The following is a 16316-nucleotide window of genomic DNA, read 5'->3' on the forward strand; positions in this document are numbered from 1 at the left end:
CAACTAGGCACTCCTCATTTTAGAAGTTTCAGTTTACGAACTTTGGGCCATTTGTTTTGCCCGTTAACAGGTAACTCTTGGTTATTGTCTCGTTCTTGACTGAATTCTAAGATATCAAATAGTTGAAATGTTGTACAGTATAGATGCTGAAGGACCTAGAGTAGAGGAGCATCTGAGTGACGTGGACATTTCTTCTCTCCAGAGTATTAAAAGCAGTTCTTAATCTGGTTCCCCACAGCCTTTCTGGCCATATTTCCACCTGTCTGCTCTGCCTCTTCCCCCCTAGATGTAGATAGGCTCCCCGAGGGCTCCCCCACACCTCACCAGATCCCTTGCTACAGTCGGCTACTCTGTTTTCCAGACATGCTCCGTATTTTCCTTCCTCTCATGGTCCTCCTGTCCTTTTCTACCTGGTGAAATGCTTCTCATCCTTCAGTATACAACTCATATGGCCCCATCCTCAGGCCGACTTCAACATTCCTTCCTGTGTTTTCCAAAGCATTTCATACATAACATCCTTCACACAATTTAAGAAGTGTTCATTACTGGTCTAACTGATAGAATTTACCAATAAGCTAAGTTTTTCTCAAATTTTAATATATGTCAGAATCTCTTGGATATAAAAAATTAGACCCCTCAGAAAGTTTGAATCAGTAGATTTGGGGTCGAGTCTGGGAATCTGCCTTTTTTTTGTCTTTACAAGTATATTTGTTAATTCTGATACAGGTTGTGCGAGGACAATACTTTGAGAAACCAAGGCCCAAGTGGTGAATGATTTCCTTCAGGGCAAGGATTGTGACTTAACTTTTGTATTCTCAGGGCCTGTCATGTATTGTAGATGGTGCTAAAGGAATGTTTCTGAAGTGGGGAAGGCCTTTCAGCGTGTAATGTTTGAGTGGAGACTCAAGTTCTTGGCAGAGCCTAAAGAGAGCTTTTAATAATGGTGTAAGAAATAACATAAGACAACATTTCTCAAGTTCTTCCAAAAACACTTCTGCTAGGACTTGCTTTGTGGGAAGAGGGTCTAGGGGAGTCAGATACTTTTGGAAAATGCTGCCTATTGGATCTGCACCCTCCACCCTTCTCAAGTCACACTGAAATATTCAAGCTTCTGAGAAAGTTCTGTAGCAAAGAAACCCTTTTAATCCCGGATATGTCAAACTCTAACTAAGTGTTTCCCCCTTACCCTCTTTTCTCAGATAATACCTTTTCATATCCTGCAGAATTAAATGTTCTAGGTATTCTCTTTGGGAACTGCTCACAGCAAAAGTAGAACCCCAGGAATTGGCAGTTTTTGCAGGGAGATGGCCTCTACTTACCTAGAATTGGAGAGTCCATGCTGGGAAATAATAAGAAAAGAGATAAAGGAATTGGGGAATGTTGAGGGAAAGACATTTTTTCATAGTAGACTCTAGATTTTTATTTTTATAATTGCTCTAAATTGTCTTGTTCAGTTGTAAGTATTAAAATGTCTGAATAGGGAGAAGTAATTCTAGGTGTAGTATAGACTGTAGTAGACAGCTTTGAGAACAGAAGACTTGGATTCAGGTAATGTTTGTTGAAATGCAAAAGAAGGTATTAAGTAGATGAAGGATCTGTAGGATCTGGTTACTAATTAAATCTGGGAAAAAAGATCTGGACATTTCAATTCAAAGTTCTAAGTTACCTGCATACTTTTTGGATATATATTTAGACTACTAAGGTGAAAAAAACACACTATATTATTGACAACTGAAAAGATGTACAATAGCAGGGAGTAGTTCCTATAAGTTTTTAAAATTTGATTTTGCTTATTTTGTATGTATTTTATACTTTCTAGTAGTAGGGTAACATTATAATATGGTTTACCATCTATCTAGAAAGAGTCTGTATAGAAATCATTAACTTAAATTGAAATTATAGGCAAAAATATTATTGCATAAGTTTTTCCTGGAAAAATTAGATTCTCCTCTTTAAGTAAAGGGAGAGCTGCAAGACAAGTGGTCAACTCTGAGTGATTCAGTTTGACAGGCTTATTTATTAGAAACTACTTAGTGCTGACAAAGCAGACACATCTTTATATCGTAACACATTTAATTTAGACAATGTGGAAGTTCTTTCATATTACATCATAATGTAAAGCAGGTTTATTAGGCCGTGAGAGTCATAGAATATTTAAGCTTCATGTAAAATATAAAACCTAACTTTATCACTAATTTATGCTAGAGGGCTTAAAATAATTATCAAGGAGGCTTTATTATAAGATTAAAAAATTTTTTAAATAAACTAATTCCGTGGAACATTTTGTAGTGCTCCCTTGGTAATGTTCATACCCAGTGAGCAGAGAAGGTGCCTTTAAGTTTGGAGAGTTAGGACTCTGCCACTGAGTCTCTTTCTTGAAAATATAAAGTAGTACAATTGGATGATAGAAATGAAAATCAATCAGAAAGCCAAGTGAAAACAGGTATTTCAGATAGGGCCTTAATACTTCTTCCTTTTTATTGTCTTTCCAGACAAATGACCATGGAAACAATTGACTCTCAGCAGGATGGAAGTATACCAGATTCTGTGGCAGAGAGCGAATCTGCTCACATGCAGACGCAGACTGGTCAAAATTCAATCCCCACTTTAGCTCAGGTAAACTTAATGCAGGCAACAGGCAGGCACCAATGAAAATTAGCCTGTATGGGAATGAGAATTGTGTGCAGATTCTGTTTTCTTGCAGTTGGTCTTAAGTTTCCCCTATTCCCCGGTTATCAGCCATTCTTACTGATTTGACTTCGAAGAGAAGATACGTTTTTGAATTACTTTTGCATTGTAACAGACACTATGTAAAGGAAAAACAAAACCCCCTCCATAGTATATAATCCTCAATTTATTATTCGAGAAGGTCAGTAATTCCACATTGAAATATTCAGTAGTTTTATATTCTTAGCTATAAAGATGGCAGAAATCTTGCTATTTGTCCAGTGTATATTTGGTTTAATCTTTACTTTCTTTTTAGTTAGGTCTTAGACTTTGAATTAGTTTCATTTAGAGACCACCGATATGAGTTAGTGTTTGTTTTTCAGCTCTTAACTTTATTTCTAGGTATCTATAAAAATATGTAGTAAAAACAATCATATTTATTTAGTTCATCAAATACTTACTGAATCCTTCCTGTATCTAGGCACTATTCTAGATGTGTGGGGTATGTATCTCCTGGACTTGACATCTCACGGTTTAGTGGGGTAGAGGTGTTTGAGGGGTAATTCTCGCTGTGTAAGAAGTATTGTGGGGTGAGAGGGGGATGCAAGAGGGAGGGGATATGGGGTATATGTATACATATAGCTGATTCACTTTGTTGTACAGCAGAAACTAACACAACATTGTAAAGCAATTATAGTCCAATAAAGATGTTAAAAAAAAAAATGAAGTACTGTGAGATGCTACATAGGAATGATTGAGGCGTGCAGAAGGGGAGCAGCCAGTTGACCAGGAGTGCTTTGTAGAGGATTTTACTTTTGAGCTGGACACAAAGCGTGAGTAGAGGTTGACGGGTGGAGGAGAGGGAAGCGTATTCTAGGCCAGGGAAGAATGTACAGAGGCACAAAGGCAGAGGATGGGGGTGGGAGCTGCAGGCGTTGAGGCCAAGTGGAGCCGCTTGTCTGGCCTGGGAAGTTGAGCTGGTCAGGGTAAGCAGACGGTGGTAAACATTTGGGAGCGTGGACCATCCTGTGTTCTAAATGTTCCTGAGACGTTTTCCAGTGTTCACTGTGTTTAAGACACCAGCGACTGTGTGCGGGTTGGATGGGGACGTCAGCGAGCTGGGAGCGGGTCAGGGGGCGGGGGTGGACACCATTTGAGTGGCATCATGGTGATGTGGGGTGCGAGCAGTGGAGACTCCTGCAGTATCCTGAAGGGAGAATAGAAAGGACCAGATGGCTGCCTGGAGAGCCCTCGGGAGCGCCAGGCACCTCCTGGGTTGTCTCGGGCCAGACTGGCTCCTGTGAGGCCTCTATTTTCCCAAGACACCCACGCACCCAGCCTGCTTTTCTTTCCTCTTTCAAGTTCCCGAGACCCACTTGCTCCCTGGGGTTTTCTCCTCACAAGTGCTTTGTGGAGCTACATCTCCATGGCAACACCCTTCTTTGTTACCCCGGAAAACAGGCATTCAGACCTTTGCTATTTTTTAAGAAAGCAGCCTTTTTCTTATTAAAAAAATGCATGTTCATTGTACAGAATTGACAAAATGTGTATTATTTTGAAGAAGAAAATTAAAGCTAACTATAGTCTTAACATCCAGAAATTTAATTGTTAGCATTTTGGTGTTTATCCTTTAGTCTTTTTGTCTGTGAAAATAGAAGAGAATGCACATATATCTTTTGGTGAATTTGGGGTGTTCTAGAGTTTTTATAACTATGATTCTTGATCTCTAATTCTGCCCTTTTGCTGAAGTGGTAGTTGAAAGCAAATCTTCCTTCTGCCGCCACTTCTCTCCCTTTAGGTACTGGTTTCCTGTCCTCCACACATGCAGTTTCCTCCGGCCTTCTGGGCCTGCACAGTCAAAACAACAGATCTCCATTGTCTAACAGTGATAGTTGGCAGTTCTGAGGATCTTCAGCCTGGGTGACACCCAGCCCTGTGAGCCTCAGTCAGAAGTTGCTAAAGAGGTCAAGTAATATGAAGTCCAAAAAATAACCTTGGATTTATGAGGTTTTGGAATTGAATAGGAGTCCAGTGAACAGAAACCTAGCTTTAGTAGGTTAGAGAATAAATAAGAGGGAGAGGAAATCAGAAGTATAGATTCTTCAAGAAGTTTTTCTGTGAAATAATAGACAAAGATGGGTCTGTGAAACAAAAGAGTGAGAACTGGGGTGTGAGAAAGCTGGGAGTGTTAAATAAAATAGAAGGAGGAGATAGAGACTTGTGAGAAGGCTGAATCACAGAACTAGAAAAAGGCTGTGGTTTACATTTACAATGTTTATTACTTCCTTAAAAATCTCAATAGGGACTTCCCTGGTGGTCCAGTGGTTAAGATTCCGTGCTCCCAATGTAGGGGGCCAGGGTTCGATCCCTGGTCAGGGAACTAGATCCTCCATGCTGCGACTAAGACCTGGTGCAGCCAAGTAAATAAATTAAAAAAAAAAAAAAAAAATCTCAAATATATCAAATGTTGATAGTCATTAAATATGGATAGCAAGTTCATAGACCTGCTATGTTATTCTGTTTTCTCTATATTTAAAATAGTTGATCAAAAAATAAATTATGGTTTTTGTCTTTCACATACTAGGAATGTTAAGAGATTAAGAAGAAATCTGTATGCTGAGTCATTGATTCTTTTGGTTAACTAAGAGTTCTCCTCCATGGATATGAGGCCATAAATCCTCTATGGATCATGATATTTTGCAGAATTAGGACACAGTTCTTAGCAGTCAAAATTTTCTAAACGTAATTATTAATTTAGATTCTTGTGATGCGTGAAGCTGTTTATTTATGACTATTCATTATTATTATGCAATATTATATAATAGAAGGATTAGGAAATCAAACTGAAATTTTATTAAGCCTATAATGTATGTTAAAAGTGACTGACTCTCCTGAATTATTCCCAATGTCATTGTATGTACTTGCCACTTACTTCATTTAAACTAGAGGATTGTGAATTCCCAGATGTTTTAGACTTAAGTTCAGGTTTGTATAAAGAGGAATTTATAAAAGTTACTTTCCTTTTTACATGGTCTAATTATCATTAAGTAGTGTCAGAACAAAGGGTGTAACCAGAAGGTTCAGGGTGTAACCCGAAGGTTCAGCGGGTTTGATCCTTTGCCTCTGGTCATTTGATAGTGGTAGTTTTGAGTATCCTGGCCTTTCCAGAGCTTCTGCTAATCAAGTTAACGCTGAAAATTGTCCCAGTTACGAAGATCTGAAAACTTGAGTTTGCTCTTGGCCCTCACATCTCTGCTCTGCTGACTGATTGAGGGAGACTGGAGTTCTCAGTTTTCAGTTTTTCTGTTTTATAACTTCCCAGATATCAGTGGAGCCTTTCCCTTCCAATTGTATCCAATAGTGAATAGAAGTCACGTGGTGACAGTGTCAAAGGGCTAGAGGCTGGAGTGGCAGATCATCGAGGCTGAGTACTGTGACTTGGATTTCTTCTTGCCTGAGTTAGTTTTTAAGTAGATTTTTTTTTTTTTAATTGAAGCTGGAATCTTGTCTGGTAAGTGTATGTGTTGATACATATATAAGACTAGATTCTACCCCCCTCCCCTGGAAAAACTCTTGGTGGTAAATGGAAGAGTCTATTTTATATAATCAAGCCAGGAGGAAACCCTTTCCCAAAACCAAAATGGTGAAAAGCAAAATTACTGTATATACAGGTAGTTTTTAAAGTCATACTTACAGCCTTTGGAAATAATATAATCCTTAAATGGGTAATGGGAAGTTAGCATTTCTTTTGTGATGAAAGATTTCAAACATATACAAGAGTAGAATAATGCTCCCGCATATATATGTAGAAACTTAAAAATTATTAAGATTTGGTAGCACTTGCTTCATTTATCTTCTTTTTTTTCTTTTCGTCGAAGAATTTTAAGCAGCTCTACAGATCTCAGACATCACGTCATGTCATTCCTACTTTCTTCTGGGTATGCAGCTCTTAAGAGGTTATGGACATTTTCCTATATAACCAAATGTCATGATCATACCTAATAAAATCGAGCATAATTCCTTGGTATAATATGCACTCCATGCTCATATTTCCCCATTCATCTCACAAATGTGTAATCTACTCTGAAGGCAACAGTGGTAGCTCCGTGAACTTTTCTTGTTCCGCATCTCTTGGGAATTGATAATGCTGCCATGAAGCTCAGGGTGAGCGTGGTGATCCAGATGGAGCCTCAGGAGAGGAAGTGCTGTCTGGAGCTTCGTGCCTCATAGCTGCTGGTGCAGCCTGAGGCCTGAGTATGACACCTCAAGTCGGAAAGCTAAATAACCCTACTTCGTAAATGGCCAATTCTCAAAAGTTTCAGCAAAGATAGGAAGGAAAGGTGAAGGGAGCAGAGTCACAGGGGTCATAGAGCTGGAAGGCGACTCGAGATCATCAGGGTCAGCGTAGTGCCTCGAGAGAGTGAGTTCTAATATAAAATTTAACCTTTCCGAGAAGCTCTGTATTTTTGGAAACAAGGAGACTCTGGAACAGAGGAAGCCACTAGGGAATGTTGTTCAGAGATTATACTCTGCTAACCTCCTTTCTTATCCTCTCTGCTGTAAATGCAAACAGTACGTAAAGAAGCATCTTAGAAGAAAGCAGGCCTGGCGTGCAGTGAGGGATTGGAGTAGGAATGATTTAACAAGGGATAGGTTTCAGTGTATGACTTGTGTGTTTTCTGTTTCAAACTGGTGGAAAATTGGAATGGCATTTCTCATTGTTTTGGCCAGCTGTGCCAAAAATCCATCTTCTTGGTCCTAAGTAGGACCAGGAAGAATATGGGTGGCTATCAGAAAACAAAACAAAACAAGCAACATACAAGCAACATTTGCTATTGATAATTGGTTAGCAACATCATATTTGTATATTAAAGTTGGTCTGTATCATGTTAGGTTGATTTGGTATATTTACTGTCGGCTGAGTACATCTAGTTCAAGCTCAGTGTTTTGTCCTGGTTCTTTTTTGGCTGCATTGGACCTTCATTGCTGCGCGCAGGCTTTCTCTAGTTGCGGTGCGCGGGGGCTACTCTTCGTTGCGGTGCTCTGGCTTCTCACTGCGGTGGCTTCTGTTGTGGAGCGCGGGCTCTAGGCGCGTGGGCTTCAGTAGTTGCGGCACGCGGCCTCAGTGGCTGCGGCTTGTGGGCTCTAGAGCACAGGCCTAGCAGTTGTGGCACACGGGCTTAGTTGCTCCATGGCATGTGGGATCTCCCCGGACCAGGGATTGAACCCGTGTCCCCCGCATTGGCAGGCAGATTCTTAACCACTGCGCCACCAGGGAAGTCCAAGCTCAGTGTTTAATTGAATCTTGTTTTTTAAACCTCAGTATGCTGATTCCCTGACTTGAGGGGCTCTTACTGAAAGAGAAAATGTTCCTCTTAAGATTTTGAAATAAAAATTTTCATTTTATTGTTGACTTTCTGTTGCTCCTTAATTTTATGTATTCCTTCCCCTGGTTATTTTTAATTGCCCTAATTTAAATTTTTTGAACATAATTGTTGTATTCACTTAGAATTAGCTCTAAAAATTAACAAAAGTTAGGAGGAAAAAAATAGAACAGTGAATTTTTTTCAGTAAATGCTAAATTTTTGTTGTTGCTTAGTCAGCTAATTCAAGAAAATGTACTGCTTTGAAATGTAACTCATTCTTGAAGGTAATTCAAGGTTGAAGGGATATAAGTAAAAATAATTTGTGAACTGTTAATATTAGTCACCATTTTATTCATTTTGAATAAGAATTTGTTATATAATCTGTACTCATATTTTGATAACTTTGTGTATAATAGCTAATAGATTTCTTTAAAGGTTGGCTTTTGGCTTTAGAATATACTCTGTGCTTTCATCCCAGTGTGTTAAATGATACTTTTCTTTGAATGAAAATCAGTGTTTCAAAGGTAATTTCAGTAGGTATAAAGCAGTCAAAGTCAAATTTCAGAAAAAGGTTTTGTTTTTATACACCTTATAATCAGAAAAAAAATGCATACAAATCTGTTTTAGTGTTTGAGAGACTGTTAGAGATTTTCTGTCATTTGTAATGATTTTCTATGAGATTTGGGTACTTTTTGTTTGATGTTCAAGTCTTCCTTCTTAGTTTTAGTAACAGGTAGTTTGTCACTAGTGGTAATGGAAAAATAACTGAGAATAAACAGTTATTCTCTTTATCCTTTTCTCTGACTTTTTTCTAGTTAAAGAGTAGGTTGGGGGGAGAAAATACAAGGGGACTGTTGTTTAAGGGTGTAGTTTTAGATTTGCAGGATGAAAATGTTCTGGAGATCTGTTTCACAACAGTGTGAATATACTTACTACTGAACGGTACACTTAAAAATGGTTAAGATGGTAAATTTTATATTATGTATTTTTTACTGCAATAAAAAAAACAAAACAAAAAATAATAGACTAGACATTGAAATTTTAAAAATGGAGCATTAATTTTTATAATTCCTTCTTTGAATAAGATTCAGAGATTATTTACTTTGCCTTATTTCAATTTTTTGCTACTACAACCTCTGTAAACCCCAAACTATTAAAGGAATTACATTTGGAAAACACAGAGGCTTTGGGAAATTTTCACTTCATTGATAGTGATGACAACATCTTAATAGTGATCTTCAGAAATGTGAGTTTTCTGAGCCCTATCAGAGATATAACATGTCATTCTCCAAAAAGGCATGGAAGAGAAAAGCCTGGTTATGGGGTTGAAAATACTAAGTAGAGACAATATTAGATGACAATGGTGCAAGCAGAAATAGTTCAGGAAAGACATTTGCCTTTCAGTAGGTATGTTTATACAGCAATAGACCTCCTTTTAAATACCTTTTAAAAAATAATGGGTATTTATTTGATATCAGATATGTTAATATACCATGATAGCTACTGCCAGTGTAAGTTGGTTTCCCAGGTCCTCAGAACTTTCTAGTTTTACCTTTTGTAAGGGCTTGTTTACTGCTTTGTACTTGGTATAAGGAAAAAGAGCCCTAACTTATACCTGTACACACAGTTTGAATTAAGTGTAGTAGTAGTTTGTTTACTTAAAAGTAATGGAGTGAAGAAGATTAAGACTAAAGACACAAAATTATTTTCTTAATTTTTATACATAGTTTTAAGTAAATACTTATTAGACTGAATTCTTTGATTCTTTACCTAAAATAATTGAAATGCTAATTTCATCAGTTGACCATTAAATGAGATGACTTATGTGAAGCCCAAATACCGTGCTTGACACAAAGTCCACATGCAATAAACGTTTTGCTTTATTCATTATAGTAACCTCAGATGGTTAGAATAGTAGTGGCCAGGCTTTGAGATGAAGTGGCTTATGCTAGTTTAAAAATATATCGTATCAGGACTTCCCTGGTAGCACAGCAGTTAAGAATCCGCCTGCCAATGCAGGGGACACGGGTTTGAGCCCTGGTCCGGGAAGATCCCACATGCCGTGGAGCAACTAAGCCCGTACGCCACAGCTACTGAGCCTGTGCTCTAGAGCCCACGTGCCACAACAACTGAAGCCCTTGCGCCTAGAGCCCGTGCCCCACAATAAGAAAAGCCACCGCGATGAGTCGCCCGCGCACCACAACAAAGAGTAGCCCCCCGCTCACCACAACTAGAGAAAGCCTGCGCACAGCAGTGAAGACCCAACTCAGCCAAAAGTAAATAAATTTATAAAAATATATTGTATCAAAAATTCATTCTAAAGTAATATAAATCTATTTATGGTTAAATAGGCCTCCAGTGGGTATAGAGAAGAAAAGCTGATATGTAGTTGTTTTATAAGCAAAGTTCTGATATAATGTCATGAATGTATTTAAATTGGTATATTTTATTTATACCAAATTTTATTTATACTAAATTTTTGTACTTTGAATTTATTTTAGAAATTTTAAAACGTTGCAAGCATTCCTTCACAATATTTTGGCTCTGAAAGTCTAAACTAAAATTTATTACTAGATTTTCGATTTCATGGTAAGACCAAGTTTCATTATACTGTTTTTTTTTGTTTTTTTTTTTTAAAGAAATTCACGTTCTTTTATTTATTTATTTATTTATTTATGACTGTGTTGAGTCTTCGTTTCTGTGCGAGGGCTCTCTCTAGTTGCGGCAAGTGGGGACCACTCTTCATCGCGGTGCGCGGGCCTCTCACCATCACGGCCTCTCTTGTTGCGGAGCACAGGCTCCAGACGCGCAGGCTCAGTAATTGTGGCTCACGGGCCCAGTTGCTCCGCGGCATGTGGGATCCTCCCAGACCAGGGCTCGAACCTGTGTCCCCTGCATTGGCAGGCAGATTCTCAACCACTGTGCCACCAGGGAAGCCCCATTATACTGTTTTTTTAGGAGCTAAATTCTTAGACTTTTCTATTTATAAACTCTGACCTTTGGACTAAAACTGAAAAAACTTAAGGATGCAGTTTGGTCTGGCCACGTTTTGTCACTGATTCAGATTTTGACTTCTACTTTTATGCAAATCCTTGATTCTTCTTTCCTCACCTTAATTTTGAGGAATACTTTTAAAAATATTTTAATCTTTCCAAATCAAAGGATTAATATCAATACATGTAAATTAAGCTCTACATTCTTGACCAAATTATTTAAATGAAGTGTAACAATAATAAAAATAACAAGAGTGAGCGTTTATTGAATATTCAGTATGTGCCCGACGCTGTTCCGTGCTTTACACATGTAGTTCAGCTCTCACAACAGCTCTGTAGAAAGGTACTGTTTTCTTTTCATTCTCTTTTGCAGTTGAGGAAACTAAGGTACAGAGAGGGTGAATAACTTGTCATAGGTCACACAGTTAATAAAAGGCAGAACCCAGGCACCTGGCTTTAGATTTCATTAAGCATTTCTATTACTTGTAATACATAGGTACTCAGTGTTGAACCAGACCATTTCAGAGAGCATTACCTGGGAAAATGCATAGTTTGCAAAGAGTACTCATAAATATATGCTACATCTAGCTACTGTATATATAATACTATATATATATATGCACGGTAGTATGCAGTAACTATTGTATATATACATATATACTGTATACTGTTACTCCTTCATTATTTAGCGGCAGATAAGATAGTATCATGTTTAGATCCCAACTCAGCTTCTGACCTTGGATATATGAAGAGCATAGAAAGTTAAATTTTATCCATTTTGATGTATTAATAACTGGTCCATATAAATCCTGGCACCAATAGCTAGTCTATGTCTTGAGCAGTAATTCTGGGGCCAAGAGTATGGGAACACCCAGAGCTTTAGAATTATGTCTCATAAACTGATGGGGAAGTCAGTCTCATTGCCTTTGGTAAAATCAATTTATTGAATATCTTCCTGGCAATAAGACAGTTAATTATCATATCCACCAAATGTGGGGCAATAGTTATTGCTATTTTTTGTGTGTGGAAAAAAAATACATAAAATCTGCAGTCTTAAGTTCAGGTGTAAAGTTCAGTAGTGTTAGGTATATTCACATTGTTGTGAAACAGATCTCTAGAACTTTTTCATCTTGCAAATCTAAAAGCCTATACCCATAAAATAGCATCTCCCTTTTTACTCCTCCCCTCAGCCCCTGGTAACCACCATTCTACTTTTCGGTTTCTATGAATTTGACTACTTTTAGATACCTCATATAGGTGGAATCATCAATATTTGTCTTTTTGTGACTGGCTTATTTCACTTAGCATAATGTCCTGAAGGTTCAGCTATATAGTCAGTATGCGATAGGAATTTCTTCGTCCTTTGTATGTATATACCACATTTTGTTTATTATTACTATTTTTTAAGGTTGCTTTTGCTTAGTCAGTACTCTTTAGGACTTATACCAAGTGATTGGTAGAAGAATTAAGGTAGAATAATTCAAGTGAATTGCAGTTTCCTGCATAGACATTCCTGAGTTGATTTTGGTCAGAAATAGATTAATATGTAGTTTGGATAATAAGTGGTTTTAGGCATTCATTCTGTAGCTTCTGGCTTTTGGCACGTGCATTTCCTATTCATTACTAGAAATGATGTGTATCATTGTTAAGAGTCCAATGTTTGCCCTTGTAAGACATCTGCTGGGTAAATGCCATTTTTGGCTCAGGATTTTTGGCTCACTGCAACTTACTTCACTATGTACATTTACTACTTTGTAATGCAATTGGCTAGAAAATTATGATCAGTTTTAGTTTCAGTCTTACTGAAACCAAGATATAAGATTGATTTTTAAACATCTAGAGCTAAAGGATTTTTGACTTCTATAAAGATCATGTTCGTGTTCATAGTCTTTATAAATATAAGTAAAACATCTAGTATTGGTTAGAATGTAAAACGATGCTCCAAGTACTATAAATAGGAAATTATAAGGATTAGCTAGGGAAAAATTTCACTAGGGATTGTTTTTCAAAGCATAAGAACCCCTGATTTTGTCATCACTGATCATCACAGTGATCACCACTGCTTATTGGAAGTATTATCAGACTATATAATTAAGAATGACTTGATTCCAACATTTGCTTTGCTTTCAAGAGGGGAATTTTTTTAAAGAGACGTAATATTTGGCCATTTATAATTACAGTACCAGAAACAGAATCCACTTCTCCCTTTTAAAATTCAGATTATAGATTTCAGATAGTATTTCTTCATGCCTTACACACAAAGGATTCAAGGATCATATTATAGTTCTAAAAATTTTAACATAGTAGATATAAAAATATCAGTCTTACATGGCCAACTCTGTTATCAGTGTTTGCAGTTGATATTCACAAGGCAAAATTTAACTCCATTGATTTTGGCAATTTGTTAGCCACACTGTTTAAAAAAAGAAAAAAAAGAACCTCAATATGGGAAAGAAAAACACTAAAGACACTAAAATGATACCAATTCTACATTTTTCCTTTTGTGTTTGTCTTCATTTAGCACAAGTAAATACAACTTTTTAAAATAATGAAGTGAAATATTTTGCGTCTTTATTAAAGTGTTCACATTTATAATATTATTTTCCTGTTTTCAGCCTTAAAATATTTGAAATATTCTTTAAACACTTTTTTTTTCCATAGAAGAAACAGACTCTTGAGAATACTGTCTTAATACACAGAAATCAGTATAGTTTTCCAGCTTCTCACGTAGAGTGTTAATTGGCTTTTCATTGTAGTCCTTGGAATTAAAATAGGTAATATATAGATCTGACTTTTCAGGCAGCAGAGTTGATAGCGAAGTCTGCTATACCGTGAATTCACATTTTTTCACCCTTTATTAACTGTCTTAAATGCAGGCTCAGTGGCTCTGTGACATTTGCAGCTGCACTGTGACATCATAAACCCCATCATAAGGGAACCTAGCTACAGATTGGAGCAAGTCCACTAGGTGCTAATCAAATGCTGTGTTACAACATTGTGAGGTTTTCCCAGTTATGTGTTGTTATTAGGGTTTTTTAAATTGCAAAGCCAAGTAAGGCTGTCAATTGCATCATCTTAATTTATTTCTTCAGATTAACCACTGTCTATAGTGGGGTTTTTGGTGGATGTGGTGGCATCAGCATAATCTATGTTTCAGGCATCCTGTAGAAGAGGATTATTGTTCAGGGGATCAGGAAGAAAAGGTAAACTATGTCTACTATGAGTTCATTATACACACTTTTAGAGCCTCATAAAAAGAGGTATAAAAATTATGAAATATAAAATACATCCATTTTATGTGCTTGTTTTTTGAGCAGTTGCCTGCTTGGTTGTTGGAATGTGATGAATATAGATAGATCTTCCCATGGCTTCCTTTCCCACTTTTCTTTATTCAGTAGGTATACCTTAAGTAGCTTCCTTCCACCCTCCCGCCGCCTCCTCAGTTACCCTTCTTTGTTTCTCTTTTGAGAATTTAGCACCACCCCAAATTATGTTTTTGTCTCTTCATCTGTTTTCTGTCTCCTGATTGAGGAGAGCAGACTTTTCATGTTCACTGCTATATCCCTGCTGTCTAGACTGGTCCACAAGGCAGGCTTCCAATAAACGTTTGTTAAGTGAACAAAAGAATGAGTTAATTCATAAGTATGACTTGTTTCTGTGAGATTTACTTCTTAAAAAGTTTTGGAATGAATATATGATGTTTATAAGAAAGATCTGTTTCTACGTGAAGTATGCATATTTTAGTTCAAGTGAACTAAAATTTGTGTCTCTATCAGTAGTGTCCTTTAGGAGAGACTTAATTCCCTTCTCTTTCCAGAACTTCTTTAGAATTCTATTTGCACATTGTGAATAAAGTAAGTATAGTAGTCTTTATAGGTTGCTTTTTGTCAGTGTATCTCATATCTTTATTTCCTGAGCTCTAACCCAAGCATCAGTCCCATAATTCTCCTTGCCTACTAAACATTTCCACCTGGTTTCCTCCCATTGCTTTCACCCTAGCCTGCCTAAAACTGAATCTGCCACCTTGCACAAAAACAAAAAGATGCTTCTTTACTTACCCATTTTTGGCTTTGGGGCCACCATGCATGTTCTTGAATCATTGCCCGAGTTCCTTCTGTGCCATCTGTGGACCACATCCTACTTCAGGGGCGCCCTGTATTTACCTGTGCCTCATGTGATCAATAGGATAATACTAATGGTAAGATGTTAAAGGTAGGGAGCCACATGAATTTTTTTCCTATGAATGATGATGTTTATCCTGTTAACTCTACCAGTACAGTTAGTTATAAGCTTAATGCTAGTCACAGATCAGTTTTGGCAAAACCAGTAAGAATGTAGAACGCCTGACCGGTTCTCTAGATCTAAGAGTGTTGTTGATGTTTTTTTTTTTTTTTTTTTTTTTTTTTTTTTTTTTTTTTTTTTTTTTTATGGCTGTGGTGGGTCTTCGTTTCTGTGCGAGGGCTTTCTCTAGTTGCGGCAAGCGGGGGCCACTCTTCATCGCGGTGCGCGGGCCTCTTACTATCGCGGCCTCTCTTGCTGCGGAGCACAGGCTCCAGACGCGCAGGCTCAGTAATTATGGCTCACGGGCCCAGCCGCTCCGCGGCATGTGGGATCTTCCCAGACCAGGGCTCGAACCCGTGTCCCCTACATTGGCAGGCGGATTCTCAACCACTGCACCACCAGGGAAGCCCGTTGTTGATGTTTTTTAAGGATACACTGGAATTGTGACTCTAGGGTATGTCACTTGTGCTGCTTCTCAGCCTCTATTTCAACAGTTTAACTAAAGAGTTGTCTCGTGAGCTTTTTGTACTACCCAGAGTTCAGATGTGAGAGTTTTCACTGTAGTTACAGATTTGTATAACTCATCTCCAGAATTCTAGGAATACAGTTTTGTACTAGTGGGTACAGCTCCCTTTCTACAGCAGGTTTTCTTCTCACTAAGCCTTTTTGATAGAGCATTGTTTAATAATTTGAAGTCGTGAAAATTACACTCGTAAGACAATTAGAGCAACTTAAAGCATGATTTATACTTATCAAAACCCCATGAATCTTTCTTGAGTTGTTCTTCAATTCTTCAAAATATCTAATTTCTTTGAAGCTGGTCATTTCCCCATGAAAGTGAATGTGGCACTATCTGCCATCTCAAGCCACAGGTCCAGTCTGTAAGAATACTAGTAGTACTCTTGGGTATAATGTATATTCTGTTTTGCTCAATCTCTGCGATACGAATGCTCTATCAGGGTTACTATATATGGTGGTTTTGGCTGTGCTGCTGTGGTGGAGCTGAAAT

The 16316-nt window shown here is 37.7% G+C and overlaps 1 protein-coding gene across 20 annotated transcripts in view; it reads left to right on the plus strand.

The window, feature by feature from the left end:
* Positions 1-16316, plus strand: part of CREM (cAMP responsive element modulator) — a 100413-nt gene that overhangs the window by 15250 nt on the left and 68847 nt on the right. For 17 of the 20 annotated variants that reach the window (XM_057542324.1, XM_057542323.1, XM_057542326.1 and 14 more), the window contains one exon: positions 2493-2616. The exons of the other annotated variants lie outside the window; for them this stretch is intronic. In XM_057542324.1, the coding sequence (XP_057398307.1) occupies positions 2493-2616 (124 nt within the window). The remainder of the gene's footprint in view (positions 1-2492; positions 2617-16316) is intronic. 20 annotated transcript variants of the gene reach the window in all.

The sequence above is a fragment of the Balaenoptera acutorostrata genome, chromosome 3 (assembly GCF_949987535.1).
Source record: "Balaenoptera acutorostrata chromosome 3, mBalAcu1.1, whole genome shotgun sequence".
Lineage (NCBI taxonomy): Eukaryota > Metazoa > Chordata > Mammalia > Artiodactyla > Balaenopteridae > Balaenoptera > Balaenoptera acutorostrata.